The sequence below is a fragment of the Chiloscyllium plagiosum genome, unplaced genomic scaffold (genome assembly GCF_037043375.1).
Source record: "Chiloscyllium plagiosum isolate Xiang-an unplaced genomic scaffold, Cpla_swu_hap1 HiC_scaffold_6, whole genome shotgun sequence".
Lineage (NCBI taxonomy): Eukaryota > Metazoa > Chordata > Chondrichthyes > Orectolobiformes > Hemiscylliidae > Chiloscyllium > Chiloscyllium plagiosum.
The window spans coordinates 128,583,797-128,602,699 of record NW_028270144.1 but is presented as its reverse complement, the minus strand read 5'-3'; the positions used below and the strand labels follow the sequence as shown (position 1 = coordinate 128,602,699).

The 18,903-nt window shown below is 43.3% G+C and overlaps 1 protein-coding gene across 1 annotated transcript in view; it reads left to right on the top strand.

Annotated features, from left to right (window-relative positions):
• Positions 1-18,903, top strand: part of inppl1a (inositol polyphosphate phosphatase-like 1a) — a 235,795-nt gene that overhangs the window by 129,459 nt on the left and 87,433 nt on the right. The window contains exons 7-9 of the mRNA XM_087988454.1: positions 723-812; positions 13,445-13,558; positions 17,111-17,261. Coding sequence (XP_087844580.1) covers positions 723-812; positions 13,445-13,558; positions 17,111-17,261 — 355 coding nt within the window. The remainder of the gene's footprint in view (positions 1-722; positions 813-13,444; positions 13,559-17,110; positions 17,262-18,903) is intronic.

Here is an 18,903-nt window from a genome sequence, read left to right as displayed (position 1 = left end):
CCACTCCTTCCACCATCAATGCTCAGTGGCAACAGTTTGTGCCATCTACAAGATGCATTGCAGAAATTCACCAAAGTTGCTTCAACAGCCACAACCACTTCCATCTAGAAGGACAAGGACAGCAGATACATGGGAAGATCACCTCCAGCAAGTTCCTCTCCAAGCCACTCACTATCCTGATTTGGAAATATATTGCCATCCCTTCAATATCAATTGGTCAAAATCCTGGAATTCCCTCACTAAAGACATTGTGGCTTTACCTACAGCATTTAGACTGAAATGTTTTAAGAAGGCAGCTTAGCACTACCTCAAAGCCAATTATGGACAGGAAATAAATGCCACCAATGTCCTTAAGTGAATAAAAGATAACCTCCTGTTTTTTGTAAAACAGAATTGCACAGACTAATGGGACCCAAAGATGAAAGCTCATCCTCAGCTTTAAATGGGTATCTCTATGTTTCTTATTTCCATATGAAGGAACATGAGAGCAGGAATAGACCATTTAGCCCACCGACTCTGTCAGTGAATTCAATGTGATTGTGGCTGATCGTTGGCTCCAATTCCACTTTCCCAACACTCACCGTGTTCATTATTGTCTGAGGAGACAATCAATCAGTCTGTATGACAGTCTTTCTCTGATATTAGATGCAGTCCCAATTGTTTCTTTCTTCCTCAGCTAGGTTTTGCTGTGCTGATGGAAGTGGCATGTGTTTTTTTTGCAGGCCAGCAGTCAGGGTGGCGATCAGGAGTTGGAAAATCTAGTTGTGAAGCTTTCTGTCCTGAAGGACCTCCTGTCGTCTATGGAGCGCAAGGTGAGGGGCCATTGTCCTTGTGTATGTAATGAATGGTTTTTGTTATTGCAACCCAAGAAGTTTATAGTTTGTGCCTGTTATGTTTTTCTTTGTAAGTAGAAGCTCTCTCGCTCATTTATCACTGTCTACTCCCAAAATAATTTGCTCACGCTGCTTTAACATTTAACATTGTGGCTGTATACGATGATTACATGCTTCGTTGTATTATCTTATTCATCAGCACAAAAATAGTTATCAAAGTTGTTTTTAATCTTTCACAGGAGGAAGTAAGAAATGTAATGAGTCAACCTTCCTATGTGAGGCTTTACTGATGATTGAGGAAGATAGTACATGAACTTGCCCATCTGAAGGGGATGATAGGCATTGATCAGCCTAAGAGCCTGTATTTTCTCACTGTCATTGATAATTTAAATCCTGCTGCCATATCTTTTATATTTAGATGGAGCTAGGAGAATGAGATTGACTACAGACTATCTGCTCTGCAGAGCGCTGGCAGAACTCTGCCGCAAATGACCACCACCTGTGCTGTAATGACTCTATGGCTGTAAATAATAAAGCAGTTAGCAAAGGAAGGATGAAGTTGGTTGGGCACTTAAACAGAGATGTGAAAAGACTTTGTGAATGCAGTAGACATGGTTGAGTGATCAAAAAAGCACTTTCCATCTTAAAGCACTTCTGCTTTCAGGGCAACTATGATAGTGAGCTTAAGTACTAAAATATTGAATAGAGGAGAAAGGATTGATTAACTAATAGAAAGTAAAGGGATTGCTGTCTGTAACTAGTGGTGTGCCACAGGGATCAGTACAAGGGCCACAATTATTCACTATATATATGAATGACTCTGATCACGGAAGTGAATATACTATTGCCAGTTTTGCAGGCAATGCAAAAATGTGAGGAAGGCAAGTGGTGAGAGTAACGCAGTCTGCAGAGAGATGTAGACAAGTTAGGGGAGTGATCAAAAACTTGGCAGATGGAATATAATGTGGGGAAAAGTGAGATTATGTACTTTGACAGGAAGAATAATGAAGCTGAATTTTATTAAAATGGAGAAAGACTGCAGAAACCTAAGGGATTTGGGAGTCCTCATCCTGCATCGTAAAAACACTAGCATCCAAGTTCAGTGGGTAATAAGGAAGGCAAATGAACTGGTGACCTTTATTTCACTGGGGATGGAGTATAAAAATAGGGAGGTTTTGTTAAAGTTCTATAAGGTACTAGTCATTCTACAGCTGGAATGCTGTGAACAGTTTTGAGTCCATAAAGTAAGGAAAGATCTACTGGCATTGGAGACAGTCCAGAGAAGGTTCTCTAGGTTGATCCTGGGTATGAAAAGATATTCTTGGAGTGTTTAAGGAGGTAGGGCTAGTACCCATTAGAGTTTAGAAGATTGAAAGGAGATCTTATTGAAACATCAGATTCATAGGGGTCTTGATAGGGTTGTTGCCCCTTGCAAGAGAGGCTAGGATCAGAGGGAACAGAAATATAGAAGATAGGAGCAGGAAAGGCCATTCAGCCCTTTGATTCATGATCAAGGCTAATTGTGCAACTCAATAGCCTAATCCTGCTTTCTCTCCATAACCTTTGATCCTAATCACCCCACGTGTTATATCTAGCTGCCTCTTGAATACATTCCATGCTTTGGCATCAAATACTTCCTTTGGTAATGAATTCCACAGGCTCGCAACCCTTTGGGTGGAGAATTGTCTCCTTATCTCCATCCTAAGTGGCATACCCCGAATCCTCAGACTGTAACCCCTGGTTCTATACGCACCCACCATCAGGAACATCCTCCTTGCATCTACCCTGTCTAGTCCTGTTAGAATTTTAATAAGTCTCTAAGAGATCCACTCTACTCCCCCACCCACCCCCAACCCCCATTTGTCTGAGCGCCAGCGAAAACAGTCCTAACCTAGTCAATCTCTCCCCATATATCAGTCCCACCATCTCCAGAGTCAGCCTGGTAAACCTTTGATGCACTTCCTCGAGAGCAAGAGCATCCTCCCTCAGAAAAGGAGACCAAAACTGCACACAATATTCTAGGAGTAGCCTCACCATGACCCTGATAACTACAACACATCTCTGCTTCTGTACTCAAAACCTCTCTCAATGAAGGCCAACATACCATTTGCCTTCTTGACCACCTGCTGCGCCTGCATGCTTACCTTCTGCGACTGGTGCACAAAGATACCCAAGTCATGCTGCACAGTCCCCAAGTCTCTCAATTTACAGCCATTCAGGTAGTAATCTGCCGCCTTGTTTTTGCCTCCAACATCACATTTATACTGTTCAATCTATACTGCATCTGTTATTGATTTGCCCACTCACCCAACCTGCCCAGATCATGCTGAAGGAACTCTGCATCCTCATCACAGTTCACTCTCCCAACCAATTTGATATCATCTGCAAATTTGAGATGTTACCTTTTGTTCCCTCATTCCAATCATTAATATGTATCGTGAATAACTGGAGTCCCAGCACTGATCCCCATGGCATCCCACTAGTTACTGTCTGCTAATCTGAAAAGGACCAGTTTTCTATCCATCTCCATACTCTTCCCAATTGTGTGCTTTAATTTTGCACAATAATTTCTTATGCGGAACTTTGTCAAATGCTTTCTGAAAGTCCAATATATCACATCGACTGGCTAATCCTTGTCAACTCTACTTGTTACATCTTTGTAGAATTTCAATGGATTTGTCAAACATGATTTTCCCTTCATAAATCCATGCTGGCTCCGGGTGATCCTGCCACTGCTTTCTAAATCCTCCGCTCTAAGGTCCTTGATAATGAATTTGTGAATTTTCCCCATTACCGATATTAGGCTTACTGGTCTATAATTCCCTGGTTTCTCTCTACATCTTTTTTTGAATATTGGAGTGACATTAGCTACCCTCCAATTGCAAGGACTGTTGCAGAGTCTAAAGAATCCTGAACAATGACCATCAATGCATTCACTATTTCTAGAGCCACTTCCTTAAGTACTCTGAGATGTAGATTATCAGGCCCTGGGATTTATCTGCCTTCAATCACATCACTTTTCTCAGAGTCACAATCTCAGAGCATGATTTCTGAGTAGTTGCACATTTGAAATGGAGATGAGGAATTTCCTCTCTGGGGATAACGAATTTGTGGAATTCTTTACCACAGAGGACTGTTGAGGCAGGTTTGATGGGCTGAATGGCCTACCTCTCTTCCAAAGTGTTATGGTTTTATGATTAGGATAGAAAATCAGTCATTGGGTGGTGATTAATAAGGTGGCGTGTAGGAAGATGGTGAAGTTGAATTGTTACTGGACCAGAAATGAAATTTGCCAGGCTCATTCTTGGGTTCAAATGTCCTTTTTGGGAAGGAAATCTTCTGTCCCTACCTGATCTGGGACTTCAGACCTACAATGATGTGATTAACACACAATCGCCCTCTGAAATGGTCCAGTAAACAACTCTGTTCAAATGCAGTTGTCGTTGGGCAACAAATGGCTTTACCTGCGAAGCCCATGCTCCATAAAAAAATAAAGTAAACCACTGGAAGCTTTTCCAGTCTAGATGCAGCCTTTGCTGTAGAGGGAAGAAAGGCCAGAAATTGTGCACGTGTGAACATGGAATTTAATTTGGAATGTAAAAAATAATGAACTTGGTAGTCAGAAATGCAAGGTATTTTAGTTTGGTAAAGCGTACAAGGGCAGGATTTATACACTTAATGGTAAGGGCCTTGGGTAGTGTTGTTGAACATAGGGACCTGGGGGTTCAGATGCATAGTTCTTTGAGCAAAAAAGGATACACAGTCCTCCTTGTGTATCTTTTCTTCTTTCATGGCACGTGGGCATCTCCGGCTGGGGCAGAATTTGTTGCCTTTGAGAAGGTTGTGGTGAGCTGCATTCTTGAACCTTTACTGTATGTGATGCTGTTGAAAGGCTATTCCAGTAAGAAGCTGCATTACTCGATCCAGTTGGGATGGTACCAGAGCACTGGAGGATTGTGAATGTTGTACCTTTGTTCAGAAACAGGGGTCACAGATAAACCTGACCACGTAAGACCAATGATATTAACATTGCTGGTGGGAAAACTTTTAGCACTTACCATGCAGCCCTGGCATGCAGGAATCATAGAATAGTACAGCATAGGCCCTTCGGCCCACAATGTTGTGCCGAGTATTTATCTTAATCTAAGATCAACCTAACCTACACACCCCTCAATTTACTGCTGTCCATCTGCTTGTCCAGCAGTCACTGAATGTCCCTCATGTATCTGACTTATCTACCACCGCTGGCAGTGCATTCCACGCACCCACTACTCTGAGTAAAGAACGTACCTCTGACATCTCCCCTATACCTTCCTCCCATCACCTTAAAAATTGTGACCCCTTGCGACAGCCTTTCTGCCCTGGGGAAAAGTCTCTGGCTATCTACTCTATTACTTTCATTACCTTGTACACCTCGATCAAGTCACGTCTCTGCTGCCTTCTCTCCAGTGTGAAAAGCCTGGGCTCACTGAACCTTTCTTCATAAGACAAGCCCTCCAGTCCAGGCAGCATCCTGGTAAATCTCCTCTGCACCCTCTCTAAAGCATCTACATCCTTCGTATAATGAGGCGACCAGAACTGGACACAATATTCCAAGTGTGGTCTAAGCTGCAGCAAAGCCTCTCGGCTCTTAAACTCAATCCCCCGTTAATGAAAGCCTTCTTAACAACCCTATCAACTTGGGTGGCAATTTTGAGGGATCTTTGGACATGGACTCCAAGATCCCACTGTTTCTTCACACTGCCAAGAATCCTATCTTTCACCCTGTTTTCAGCATTCAAATTTGAGCTTCCAAAATGAATCACTTCGCATTTGTCCACGTTGAACTCCATCTGCCACTTCTCAGCCCAGTTCTGCGTCCTGTCAATGTCGTATTGTAGCCTGCATCAGCCCTTGATACTATCTACAACACCACTGACCTTTGTGTCATTGGCAAACTTACTAACCTCCCCTCCCACTTCTTCATCCAAGTCATTTATAAAAACTACAAAGAGCAGAGGCCCAAGAACAGATTCTTACGGGACTCTGCTAATCACCGATCTCCAGGCGGAATACATTCCATCCACTACACTTCCTGTCTTCTTTTGGTCAGCCAATTCTGAAGTCAGACAGCTAACATTCCCGGTATTCCATACCTCCTAACTTTTTGAATGAGCCTACTGTGGGGAACTTGATCAAATGCTTTACTGAAATCCATATACACCACATCCACTGCTCAACCTTCTTCAACGTATCTCATCATGTCTTCAAAGAATTCAGTATGGCTTGTGAGGCATGACCTGCCCCCCTCAAAGCCATACTGGCTATCTTTAATTAAACTACATGTTTACAAATGGTCAAAAATCCTATCTCTGAGAATCCTTTCCAGTACCTTTTTTTTTAAACCACAGACGTAAGACTGACAGGTCAGTAATTCCCAGAGATTTCCCTATTCCCTTTCTTGAACAGAGGAACAACATTCACCTCTTTCCAACTATCCGGTACTACTGGTGGGCAGCACGGTGGTACAGTGGTTAGCACTGCTGCCTCACAGCGCCAGAGACCCAGGTTCAATTCCCACCTCAGGCGACTGTCTGTGTGGAGTTTGCACATTCTCCCAGTGTCTGCATGGGTTTCCTCCGGGTGCTCTGGTTTCCTCCCACAGTCCAAAAATATGCAGGTTAGGTGAATTGGCCATGCTAAATTGCCCGTAGTGTTAGGTAAATGTAGGGGAATGGGTCTGGGTGGGTTTCTCTTCGGAGGGTCGGTGTGGACTTGTTGGGCCGAAGGGCCTGTAAGTAATCTAATCTAATCTACTCCAATGGAGAGTGAGGTGGCAAAGATCATCATCAGAGACGTAGAATCTCACTATTTGCTTCCCGTAGTAACCTTGGATATATCTGGTCTGGCCCTGGGGACTTATCTACCTTGATGCTTCCCAGAATTTCCAGCACATCCACTTCCTTAGCATCTATCTGTTCAAGTCTATTAACCTGCTCCATGGTGTTCTCACTATCAACAAAGTCCCTCTCTCTGGTGAATACTGAAGCAAAAATACTCATTCAGGGCCTCCCCTACCTCTTTAGACTCTAGGTACAAGTTCCCTCCACTATCCCTGGTCAGCCCTACCCTCTCTCTCTCTGATCATTTTCTGATTCCTCACGCATGTATGGAATGCCTTTGGGTTTTCCCTAATCGTTCCTGCCAAGGTTTTTTCATGCCCCCTTTTAGCTCTCCTCAGTCCATTTTTGAGTTCTTTCCTAGCTATCCTCTTATCCTCTAATGCTGTGCCAGATCCTTGCTTCCTCAACCTTAAGTAAGCTTCCTTCCTTTTGATGAGAAACTCCTCTGCTCTCATCATCCAAGGCTCCTTCACCTTACCATTCCTTGCCTGTCTCAGTGGGACGAAGTTATTCAATATTCTCAACAAGTGCTCCTTAAACAGCCTCCACGTTTCTGTTGTGCCTTTCCCATAGAACAATTGTTCCCAACTTATACTCCACAGCCCCTGTCTAATAGCAGTATAATTTCTCCTCCCCCAATTAAATACCTTCCCATATTGTATGCTCTTATCCCCCTCCATGGCTATGGTAAAGGTGAAGTAGTTGTGGTCACTGTCACTGAAATGCTGTCCTACCGAGAGATCTGACACCTGACCTGGCTCGTTGCCTATCTCCAAATCCAATATTATCTACCCCCTCGTCAGCCTATCTATATATTTAGTAAGGAATCCTCCTGAACACACCTCACAAAATCGGCTCCATCCAGGCCATCTGCACTGAGGAGGTTCCAATCAATATTGGGGAAGTTGAAATCACCTATAACAACATGTCTGTTACATCTGCACCGTTGCAAGATCTGCTGTTCAATCTGTTCTTTCATCTCTCTGCTGCTATTGGGGGTTCTATAGAAAATACCCAATAAAGAGACTTATCCTTTCCTGTTACTGACTTCCACCCATACTCGGTAGACAAACCCTCTTCAACAGCCTCTTTTCCTGCAAATCTGATGCACTCTCTGATTAACAGTGCTACTTCCCCTTCTCTCTTACCCGTCCCTGTTCTTTTTAAAAGATCTAAACCCTAAAACATGTAGCAACCGTTCCTGCCCCTGTGGAATCCATGTCTCCGTTATAGCTACAACAACATAGTTCCAAGTACTGATCCATGCTCTAAGCTCATCACACTTATTCCTGACACTCATTGCACTGAAACAGACACATTTTCATCCATCCCTTTGCCCTGTCAATTTTGTATCCTTCGTGACAGACTCTCTGCATTCCATTTCTGCCCATCCAACAACTACCCTCTCCTCCGATCTGTAGCTCTGGGTCCCACCCCCCTGCCAAACTAGTTTAAACCCTCCCAAAGTGCACTAGCAAATCTCCGTCCCAGGACATTGGTGCCCCTCCAGTATAAGTGCAACGCTCCCTTCATGCACAGGTCCCACCTTGCCCAGAAGGTACCCCAATGATCTACATATGTAAAGACCTTCCTCCTGCACCAGCCCCATAGCCACATGTTTAGCTGCACTCACTCCCTGTTCTTCACCTCACTAGCAAGTGACACCAGTAGTAATACTGAAATTACTATTCTGTACTTCCTGCTTTTTAGCTTCTAACCGAACTCTCTGAAATCACTTTTTTAGATTCTCATTCCTTTTCCTGGCTGTGTCATTGGTGAACCAATGTGCACCACAACTTCTGACTGCTCACTCTTCCCCTCCAGAACCTGGTATACTCGATCAGAGACATCCTGGACCCTGGCACCTGAAAGGCAACATAGCTTCTGGGAGTCTCATTCGCGACCACAGAATCTCCTGCCCGTTCCTCTTACTGTTGAATCTCCTACCACTAGCGCTTTTCTGTTCTCCCCTTTTCTCTCCTGAGCCACAGAGCCAGATTCAGTGCCAGAGACCTGACCACTATGGCTTTCCCCTGGGGAGGAAGAGGAGGAAGTCAGGCTTCATGATCTTTGGATGGATGAATAAAACAGGATGTAATTGTTGGGAGTTTCTCCTGTTAATTGCAATGTGTTACTTGATGATTATTTATTTTAGATTTATTTTCACAAGACTGGTTATTATTGCTGGAGTTGCCATTCAATAAGTATTGTTGAACCTTTTGTTAGATACATTGCTATGTCATTTGGAGGGGATGTTAAGGGCTGTCTGCATTTGTTGTGTGACTGGAATCATAGGTCAGTGCAGACGAAGTGAGGTTGTTAGGGTCCCCTCTGAAAGAATATTAATGAATTAGTTGGACTAATTAAAGATACTAACTAAAGCCCATGGCATGATGTGTGCAAATAAATTTGGCTAAGGAACGGAGAGCAGTGATAAACATCTTTCTAGACTGGAGGAAAGTGTAGAGTGATATCCCCAGGGGTTAGTACTGAGACAACTGCAATTTATGATATATATTAATAACCTGTACTTGAGCAGATAGGAAATAATATCAAAATATGCAGCTGAAAACATTGTCATTTGTGAAAATAAAGATGATTATTACAGATTCTGGATGAATATAATCTGATGAAATGGGCAGAAGTATGAAAATAGAATCTAATGCAGAATGTGAAAAACAAGTAACTTAGTCAGAATGAGAGATAAAAAGTATGTTATACATTTTCAAAGAGGGTACATAAGCAGAGTATATACAAACCTCTGAAGGTGGCTGGGCAAGTTGAGAAGGGTGTTATTTTTTAAAAATGCATAAAGTTGTCATTAGCTTTATAAATAGAAGCATGAAGTTGAAAGCACAAAACTGTTAAACCATAAAAAAACACTAATTAGGGTTGGGGTTGGTTAGTTGTGCGCTGTCCCTTTTGCACTTGAGCAAGAATGACTTCGGCAGTGTTCATAGGAGATTTACTCGATGGTACCAGGAATGAGAGGGCCTCAGTTTCATGTAGACGAGAGAATGGCTGCAGCAGAAAAGGATGCCACTGACCAATTGTATCTGCTGAGGTCAAACCCATGTTTTATACATGCTTAAAATAACTTAATTGATTTGGTAATCTGTACCTTTGATCAAGCTCAGGATGCTATTGGTTTGATTAATCACCCTCACCTGCTGCCTTTGATGCACAAATGCACCCAGATCTTTCTGCACCTGCAGACCTTTCAGAGGTATAATTTTTATGGTATCTCCATTTTCTTCCCACCGAAGTGCATCATCTCATACTTCTCTGAATTAAATTTCATTTGCCCCTTGTCTGCACATTGCACCAATCTATCTTTGTCCTTTTGAAGTTCACCACTATCTTCCTAATACTTGACAACACTTCCAAGTTTCATATCTGCAAATGATCCTCAGGGTCCAGACCATTAATATATACCATGATGTAATTATGATCCCAGCTGATAATACCAGATAAGTCAGGCCTCAGAATGAAACTTGGCTTGATAGATCATATGTTTAATTTTTCAGTCAGTTACCATTGTGGTTAGTCACTGAAACATATTCACAAAAGGTCGCAAATTTACCATCATACAAGGACTTAAGTTTGTATGATGAAGAAACTATATTTGAACAATAGAACCTTATCTTGAAACTCACCTGAACCTTAACACAAATAACAAAGCAAGGTTTTGACATTACCTAACATGATCCGTTTATGCCACACTTTGATTATCATTTACCTCTTCACTGCCCTGTATTTCTCATTTTGGTTTAGTTTTTAAATTTCCCTTCAATTGAACCCCTTTCTCCATTCAGGAAATTCCTGTCTACAACCCCAATTATAAGATTCACCAGTACACTGGTCCTACTGTAGTTCAAATGAAGCATGTTCAAATGAAGCATGTTCCTATGATCAGGTTTTTCTTCAGTGCTGGTACCTAGTGCCTAGGGATCAGAATCCATTTTTCCCATGCCAATCTTCGAGCCACACATTTGCCCCTTGAAACTTTTTAATCCTGTGACCATTTACACTTGGCTCAGGTAGTAATCCGGAAATCATTACCTTTGTGTTTCTGCTTTAAAATTTGGCTCCAAGCTGCTCGCAATCCCTCAATAAATCTCATTCTTAGTCCTACCAATGTTATTTGTACCTACATGGACTACAAAAATTAGATTCTCTCCCCCCTCCTCCTCATTTCTTTCTAGCCTAGAAAGGATGTCCTGAGCTTGGTGTCAAGTAGGCAACGCAGCCTTTGAGACTGTCTTTGCGGAGATCAGAATCCAATCCCTTAATATTAGAATCCCCTATAACTATGCTCACTTGAACAGCACTTTGCACTATCACTCTGTATCCTGTTTGCTCATCCTTTCTGAAGTCTGCATCTTCATCATCCAAAGGGTGGTAGCCACGTATGAGCCCCAGCTATGCCTGTCTCTTTGGCTACATAGAACAGTCAATCTTCCATAATTACACCGGCACCACTCCCCACCTCTTCCTCCGCTACATTGATGACTGCATTGGCGCCACCTCGTACTCCCGTCGGGAGGTTGAGCAATTCATCAACTTCAACACATTCCACCCTGACCTTAAATTTACCTGGACCATCTCTGACCACCTCCCTCCCCTTGCTGGACCTCTCCATCTCCATTAGTGACGACTGACTTGATACTGACATTTTTTACAAACCCACCGACTCCCACAGCTACCTGGATTACACCTCTTCCCACCCTACCTCTTGCAAAAATGCCATCCCGTATTCCCAATTCTTCCGCCTCTGCCGTATCTGCTCCCAGGAGGACCAGTTCCACCACAGAACACACCAGATGGCCTCCTTTAGAGACCACAATTTCGCTTCCCACGTGGTTAAAGATGCCCTCCAACGCATCTCGTCCACATCCCGCACCTCCACCCTCAGACCCCACCCCTCCAACCATAACAAGGACAGAAAGCTCCTGGTGCTCACCTTCCACCCTACCAACCTTCGCATAAACCAAATCATCAGCCGACATTTCTGCCACCTCCAAAAAGACCCCACCACCAGGGATATATTTCCCAGCCCACCCCTTTCTGCTGCCTTCCGCAAAGACTGTTCCCTCCATGACTACCTGGTCAGGTCCACGCCCCCCTACAACCCCCCCCCTCCTGGCACCTTCCCCTGCCACCGCAGGAACTGCAAAACCTGCGCCCACACCACCTCCCTCACCTCTATCCAAGGCTCTAAAGGAGCCTTCCACGTCCATCAAAGTTTTACCTGCACATCCACTAATATCATTTATTGTATCCGTTGCTCCTGATGCGGTCTCCTGTACATTGGGGAGACTGGGCGCCTCCTAGCAGAGAGCTTTAGGGAACATCTCCGGGACACCCGGACCAAGCAACCACACCGCCCTGTGGCCCAACATTTCAATTCCCCCTCCCACTCTGCCGAGGACATGGAGGTCCTGGGCCTCCTTCACCGCCATTCCCTCACACCCGATGCCTGGAGGAAGAACGCCTCATCTTCTGCCTCGGAACACTTCAACCCCAGGGCATCAATGTGGACTTCAACAGTTTCCTCATTTCCCATTCCCCCACCTCACCCTAGTTCCAAACTTCCAGCTCAGCACTGTCCCCATGACTTGTCCTACCTGCCTATCTCCTTTTCCACCTATCCACTCCACCCTCTCCTCCCTGACCTATCACCTTCATCCCCTCCCCCACTCACCTATTGTACTCTATGCTACTTTCTCCCCACCCCCACCCTCCTCTAGCTTATCTCTCCACGCTTCAGGCTCTCTGCCTTTATTCCTGATGAAGGGCTTTTGCCCGAAACGTCGATTTTACTGCTCCTCGGATGCTTCCTGAACTGCTGTGCTCTTCCAGCACCACTAATCCAGCATCTTCATCCAAACATAGAGCAAGAACCTTGTACCTTGAACATTGGTACTGGCTGAGGCTCCGTAAGAGCTAAATATGAATTCCCATACCTGTCCCTCTCTGTCATTACCCTCTCATTATTGATCACAGACCAAATTTTTAACTAATCTTCGGCCTGTAGCTGCCTCCTGAAGCATAGTGACCATGTATTGTACACCCCCTCCCCAGCAGTCATACAGGATAGAGAACTAACCTGCGCTGACCATGTTCTCAAACTAATTTAGTCCCACCTGCCTGATGTTTGGCCCATATCCCTCCAAACCTTTCCTATTCAGTACTTATTCAAATGTCTTTTAAACATTGCACCTGTACCAGTATCTACCACTTTCTCTAGCAGTTCATTCCACGTACAAACCACGCTGTGTAAAACAAAAGTTGCTCCTTGTGTTCTTTTTATATTTTTCTCCTCTCATCTTAAAAATATGTCCCTATTTTTGAGCTCCCCCACCCTTTTACAGCTGCAACACATTGCCTGCCCAGCCATTTCTGACTTTTCTTTAATTCATTAGGATTTAAACACTTTATAGATTAATTTCTTGACTTATATTCAGCTGTAATAACATCTCCTGATTTAAATCCTGTAGCTAATCAAAAGAGTCACTAAAAAAAACTTTGTTTCTGATGTCACACTCTGCCATGATAGGTAGAAGTGCTCTTGCTGACTGATTTTTAAAACCCATATTTCACTCTTTATTTAATTTGCTAATTTCCTTCAGATTCATTGTGAACCTTTTTCAAGCCCTTAAAGTTATCAGCATTAAATAAAAGTGTGAAGTATGCCAATCTTGTGTGCACTGACTTTATAATCTTCAGGCATTGAAAGCACTACAGGAGATGAGTTCCTGCCCCAGCTTCACATCGCAGTCTTCGATGTTTTCTCACACAGCACCTCGCAAGGCGAAGAGTATTCCAGTGCAAGCATTTGAGGTAATGATCTGCCTTTACTTGGAAGCTGACGTGCCTTTCACCCCTGGGATAGCCAGTGCTAATTCCCCATCCTGCAGAAATATAATTTGGTCTGATGAGAAATTTACAGGATTGTTTAACATGGTAATGAATCAGGTAGTATACTTTGTCCAATACTGGGCAGTACACTTTGAGAAAGCTGTCAAAGCATTGTAGAGTGCGGAGATCTGCTATATTTGTTGGCATGATATCTGTCAAGCTTTTAATTCACCAGATTGAGTGACAAAGTAAAATTCTGCGGATGCTGGAAATCTGGTAGAGAAAGCAGTGCTCAACGGGTCTAGCAGTATCCATTTCCAGGATATTTTGTTAAAATTGGTAGCTTTGTGATTCAAATGAGAGATTTTAGTTATATTGATAGTCCAGAGCTGTTTTTATTAAGAACAGGTAGGGTGAAGATGCATTTTCATAGAGATGCTCCAAATGGTGAGACTTTGTCTTGAGTGGATACAAATAGAAGTAGCGAAACTAAGAGCAGGAGTAGGTAATTCGGGCCTGCTCCTTATTCGGTATGATTGTGGCTGATCCTCAATATCAAATTCCTGTTTCCTTCCCATACCCCTTGATGCCTCTAAAGTACAAAGACTTGTCATAGAGATGTACAGCATGGAAACAGACCCTTCGGTCCAACCCGTCCATGCCGACCGGGTATCCCAACCCAATCTAGTCCCACCTGCCAGCACCTGGCCCATATCCCTCCAAACCCTTCCTATTCATATACCATCCAAATGTCTCTTAAATGTTGCAATTGTACCAGCCTCCACCACTTCTTCTGGCAGTTCATTCCAAATGCGTACCACCTTCTGTGTGAAAATGTTGCCCCTTAGGTCTCTTTTATATCTTTTCCTTCTCACCCTAAACCTATGTCCTTTAGTTCTGGACTCCCCCACCCCAGGGATAAGACTTTGCCTATTGTAAATCGTTTCTGAACCTTTTCAAGTTTCACAATGTGTTTCCGATAGGAAGGAGACCAGAATTGCAGGTAATATTCCAACAGTGGCCTAACCAATGTCCTGTACAGCTGCAACATAACCTCCCAAATGCTGTACTTGATACTCTGATCAATAAAGGAAAGCATACCAAATGCCGCCTTCACTATCCTATCTACCTGCGACTCCACTTTCAAGGAGCTATGAACCTGCACTCCAAGATCTCTTTGTTCAGCAACACTCCCTAGGACCTTCCCATTAAGTGTATAAGTCCTACTAAGATTTGCTTTCCCAAAATGCAGCACCTCGTATTTATCTGTATTAAACTCTATGTGCCACTTCTCAGCCCATTGGCTCATCTGGTCAAGATCCTGGTGTAATCTGAGGAAACCCTCTTCGCTGTCCACTGCACCTCCAATTTTGGTGTCATTTGCAAACTTACTAACTGTACCTCTTATGCTCACATCCAAATCATTTACGTAAATGATGAAAAGTAGTGGACCCAGCACCAATCCTGTGGCACTGCACTGGTCACAGGCCTCCAGTTTGAAAAACAACCCTCCACCACCACCCTCTGTCTTCTACCTTTGAGCCAGTTCTGTATCCAAATGGCTAGTTCTCCCTGTATTTGTGAGACCTAACCTTGCTAATCAGTCTCCCATGGGGAATTTTGTCGAAGGCCTTACTGAAGTCCAAATAGATCACATCTACCGCTCTACCCTCATCAATCCTCTTTGTTACTTCAAAAAACTCAATCAAGTTTGTGAGACATGATTTCCCATGCACGAATCCATGTTGACTATCCCTAATCAGTCCTTGCCTTTCCAAATACATGTACATCCTGTCCCTCAGGATTCCCATCCAACATATTGCCCACCACCGACGTCAGGCTCACTGGTCTATAGTTCCCTGGCTTGTCCTTACCACCCTTCTTAAACAGTGGTACCACGTTAGCCAACCTCCAGTCTTCCAGCACCTCACCTGTGACTATCGATGATGCAAATATCTCAGCAAGAAGCCCAGCAGTCACTTCTCTCGCTTCCCAAAGAGTTCTAGGGTACACCTGATCAGGCCCTGGGAATTTATCCACCTTTACCCGTTTCAAGACATCCAGCACTTCCTCCTCTGTAATATGGACACTTCGCAAGATGTCACCATCTATTTCCCTACAGTCAATATCTTCCATATCCTTTTCCACAGTGAATATATTCAGTGACTGGCCCACTATGTCTTCAGTGGTTGGGAATTCCAATGGTTCACTATCCCCTTGGAGTGAAAGAATGCTTCTTCATCTCAATCCTAAATGATCAACCTTGTACCCTGAGACTGTGACCCCTGGTCCTAGATTTCTGAGATTTAGGGGAGTTGGCAACGATGCTGAGATGGCACAAAGGGTACCTGAGGCCTGGGGCAGATCAGCCACGATTCTATGGAATGGTGAGGCAGATTTGAAGGACTGAATTGCAGTGGGTTGGGGGGAATGGGAATTGATATGTCTCTGGTGTGGATTGAAGATAATTGCCAAAAGCATCTGAGGGGAGGTAAGATAATCTCTTTTGCATGTAGCAAGCAAACTATGATCAGGATCTACTTCCTGAAAGGGCAGTGGAAGGCAGGTACAATGCTAAGTATTAAAAAGAAAAGGAGCAGTAAGGTAAGGATTGGTGCGAGGACAAAAGCCCAAGGGAATGAGAGACTTGGGTAATTCGAAGAGCTGATACAAACATGGTGATCTGAATATGACCTCTGTCTATGTAAAATGCTTTCAGAAGTGGGTTATGTGTTGGGTGACCAAGGTGTCTCCGTATAGAGCTGGTTGTTATCATATACCTTCAGCTGAGGAACAGAATTCAGCATAGCAAACAGACAAGATTAATTTCTATTGATTAATTTAAATTCTTTGCAGTGAGAAGTTTAGGAAAATGATAATGGCAGCTTATCTCACTACTGGTCAGAGGTGGAAGAGCAAGTGTGGACTTCATATGCTTGACTTCCTGTTATTGCTCAGAGTTTTCATTTCGCATCTCTGGAAACTAACCGGGTGATAGTGTGTCTACAGTGTGAAATAAAGCAAACAAGCTTGCAGATATAAAAACAAATGCGTGTTAATATAGCACTTGTCACAGCCTTGGGCTTTCCAATGCACTTCAGGGCTAATGAATTGTATTTGAAGTATAGTCAGTGCTGCAATGCAGGAAATTGACAACTGTTTGTAGTGGAACAATGAGATAATGACCAGAACATTTGGTTTTAGTCATGTCTGTTGATACGTATTGCCCTAGAAAAGGGAGAACTCCAGTGATTCTTCTTTGAAATAATGCCTATGAAATTTGCTACTACCTAAGAGGGCAGAAATGTTATCAAAGAATTGGCATCTCTGGCAGTCCGGTATTCCTTCAGTACTACACTGGGAGTGTAAGCCTGAGTTAGGTACTCCGGTCTGCAGAGTGGGATTTGAATCCATGACCATTTGACTCATGTCCCCACTAAAGTAAAGCTGATATGTAAAGGATGAATGAAAAAAGCTACAATAACATCAGTTGTAATTGATACAATCATCAAACACTTTTTTTTTGTTCCTCAGGTGAAACTGGATGTGAACCTGACTGATTTAACAAAGATTGGTAAATCACAGAAATATTTACTCAGTGTGGATGTGGAGGGAGGAAAGCTGGTGGTGCAGAAGAAATCCAAGGATCCACAGGAAGACTGGAATACATTTACACATGATAAGAGTAAGGACAAGTGCACTATTGTGCTGGATGATTTGGGTAATCTTTGGGTCTAAGTGTACTAAAGCAGTTCTATTTCTTGAAGATTACTGTAGTGAACAGTGTAATAAATGTTTGCTGTGTGATGTAACATTCCCATCACACATTCCCAGGACAGGGACAGCACAGGGCTAGATGCAGAGTAAAGCTGTCATTACACTGTCCCCATTGTACAATCCCAGGACAGGAGCAGCTTTCTGAGGTTGACTGAGTCCAGCTGATGGAATGCATCATCTTGCTATTCAGGTTTAACTACAGAAAGAAGGTGTTAAGTATCTCAAAACTGTTTTGACATTAAATCAATCATGGCTACTCTATACCCTAATGATCCTTCACTGTCCATACCTTTATCTAATAATCTTGATTCATGCATGTCGAGCATCTGCAACCTTTTTTTTGGGAGGGGGGGGGGGAGACAGGAGGAAAGTGTTCCAATTGTTCTCTCACTGTTTCAAGCTGATTCCTAATATGTCTTGTTCAATAACTCCAGTGTCTGCTCTTTCTGTATTCCCCTTCAGAGGCAATAGTTTGTTTCCTGCATCGTTAATGCTTCTCAAGCTTCTGTTTGTGTTTTCTCCTCCAACCCCAATCTGCTGTGCTTTGGATGAGGGAATTTCAATTGCTGTTTAAGTGACACTAGAATTTTTTGATGTTTGTAGTCTGTAATTAGTAACAATTCTGAATGGCTTGAGGGCAGGCAAGTTGCATTTGGATAGAAAGAAGTTTATACAAATGATGCAGTGTAAACATAATAATTATTGAATTTTCCTCGCAAAATTGCAAAAAAGTGGATGGGGTAAGACCTCATCTCCCTGCACTAAGCTTGTGTTGCAAAATGAGAGATACTAATGCTGTGTTGCATCAGACGACTGCTTGACAGTCACTAGTTCTGAGGGAGGGTCACTGGACCCAAAATGTTAACTCTAGTTTCTCTTCACAGATGCTGCCAGACCTACTGAGCTTTTCAGCAATTTTTTTTGGTTAGTCACTGGTGCTGTGTGTTCTCGGGAGGTTAGCAATGCTAGCCAGGCAGTGCTTATTACGAGTTGTAATGTGCCCAGACACCATTAAGTGAGGGCTGGAATCCTGTAGGACAGACTCTAAGGACATTAAAAGCTCAAAGTTTGTGAGAAGATTTGTAGCTCGGGTGCTCATTGTTGTGGTTCTGTTCGCCGAGCTGGAAATTTGTGTTGCAGACGTTTCGTCCCCTGTCTAGGTGACATCCTCAGTGCTTGGGAGCCTCCTGTGAAGCGCTTCTGTGCCACTATAAATGCCGGAGGAAACATTACAGAAGCGCTTCACACAAATTCCCAGCTCGGCGAACAGAACCACAACAACATTAAAAGCTGCAAATCTCAGCAGGTCAGACGACAACTGTGAAGAGAAACATGAGTTAGTATTTCAAGTTGAAGGCTTATTGGATTCTAACTAGATATTCAAATGAAAACTGAGAGATATGGACTTTACTTGTGCAGAGTTTGTTGACTTACAATGAGTCCCAACCAAATCTGTTTTATATAATCTAGATATCGGTTGGTCAATTTACAGACAACTCCTTTTTTTCCTTTTAATGTTGATTACTTTGGTTAGGTCACAGCTGGAGTAC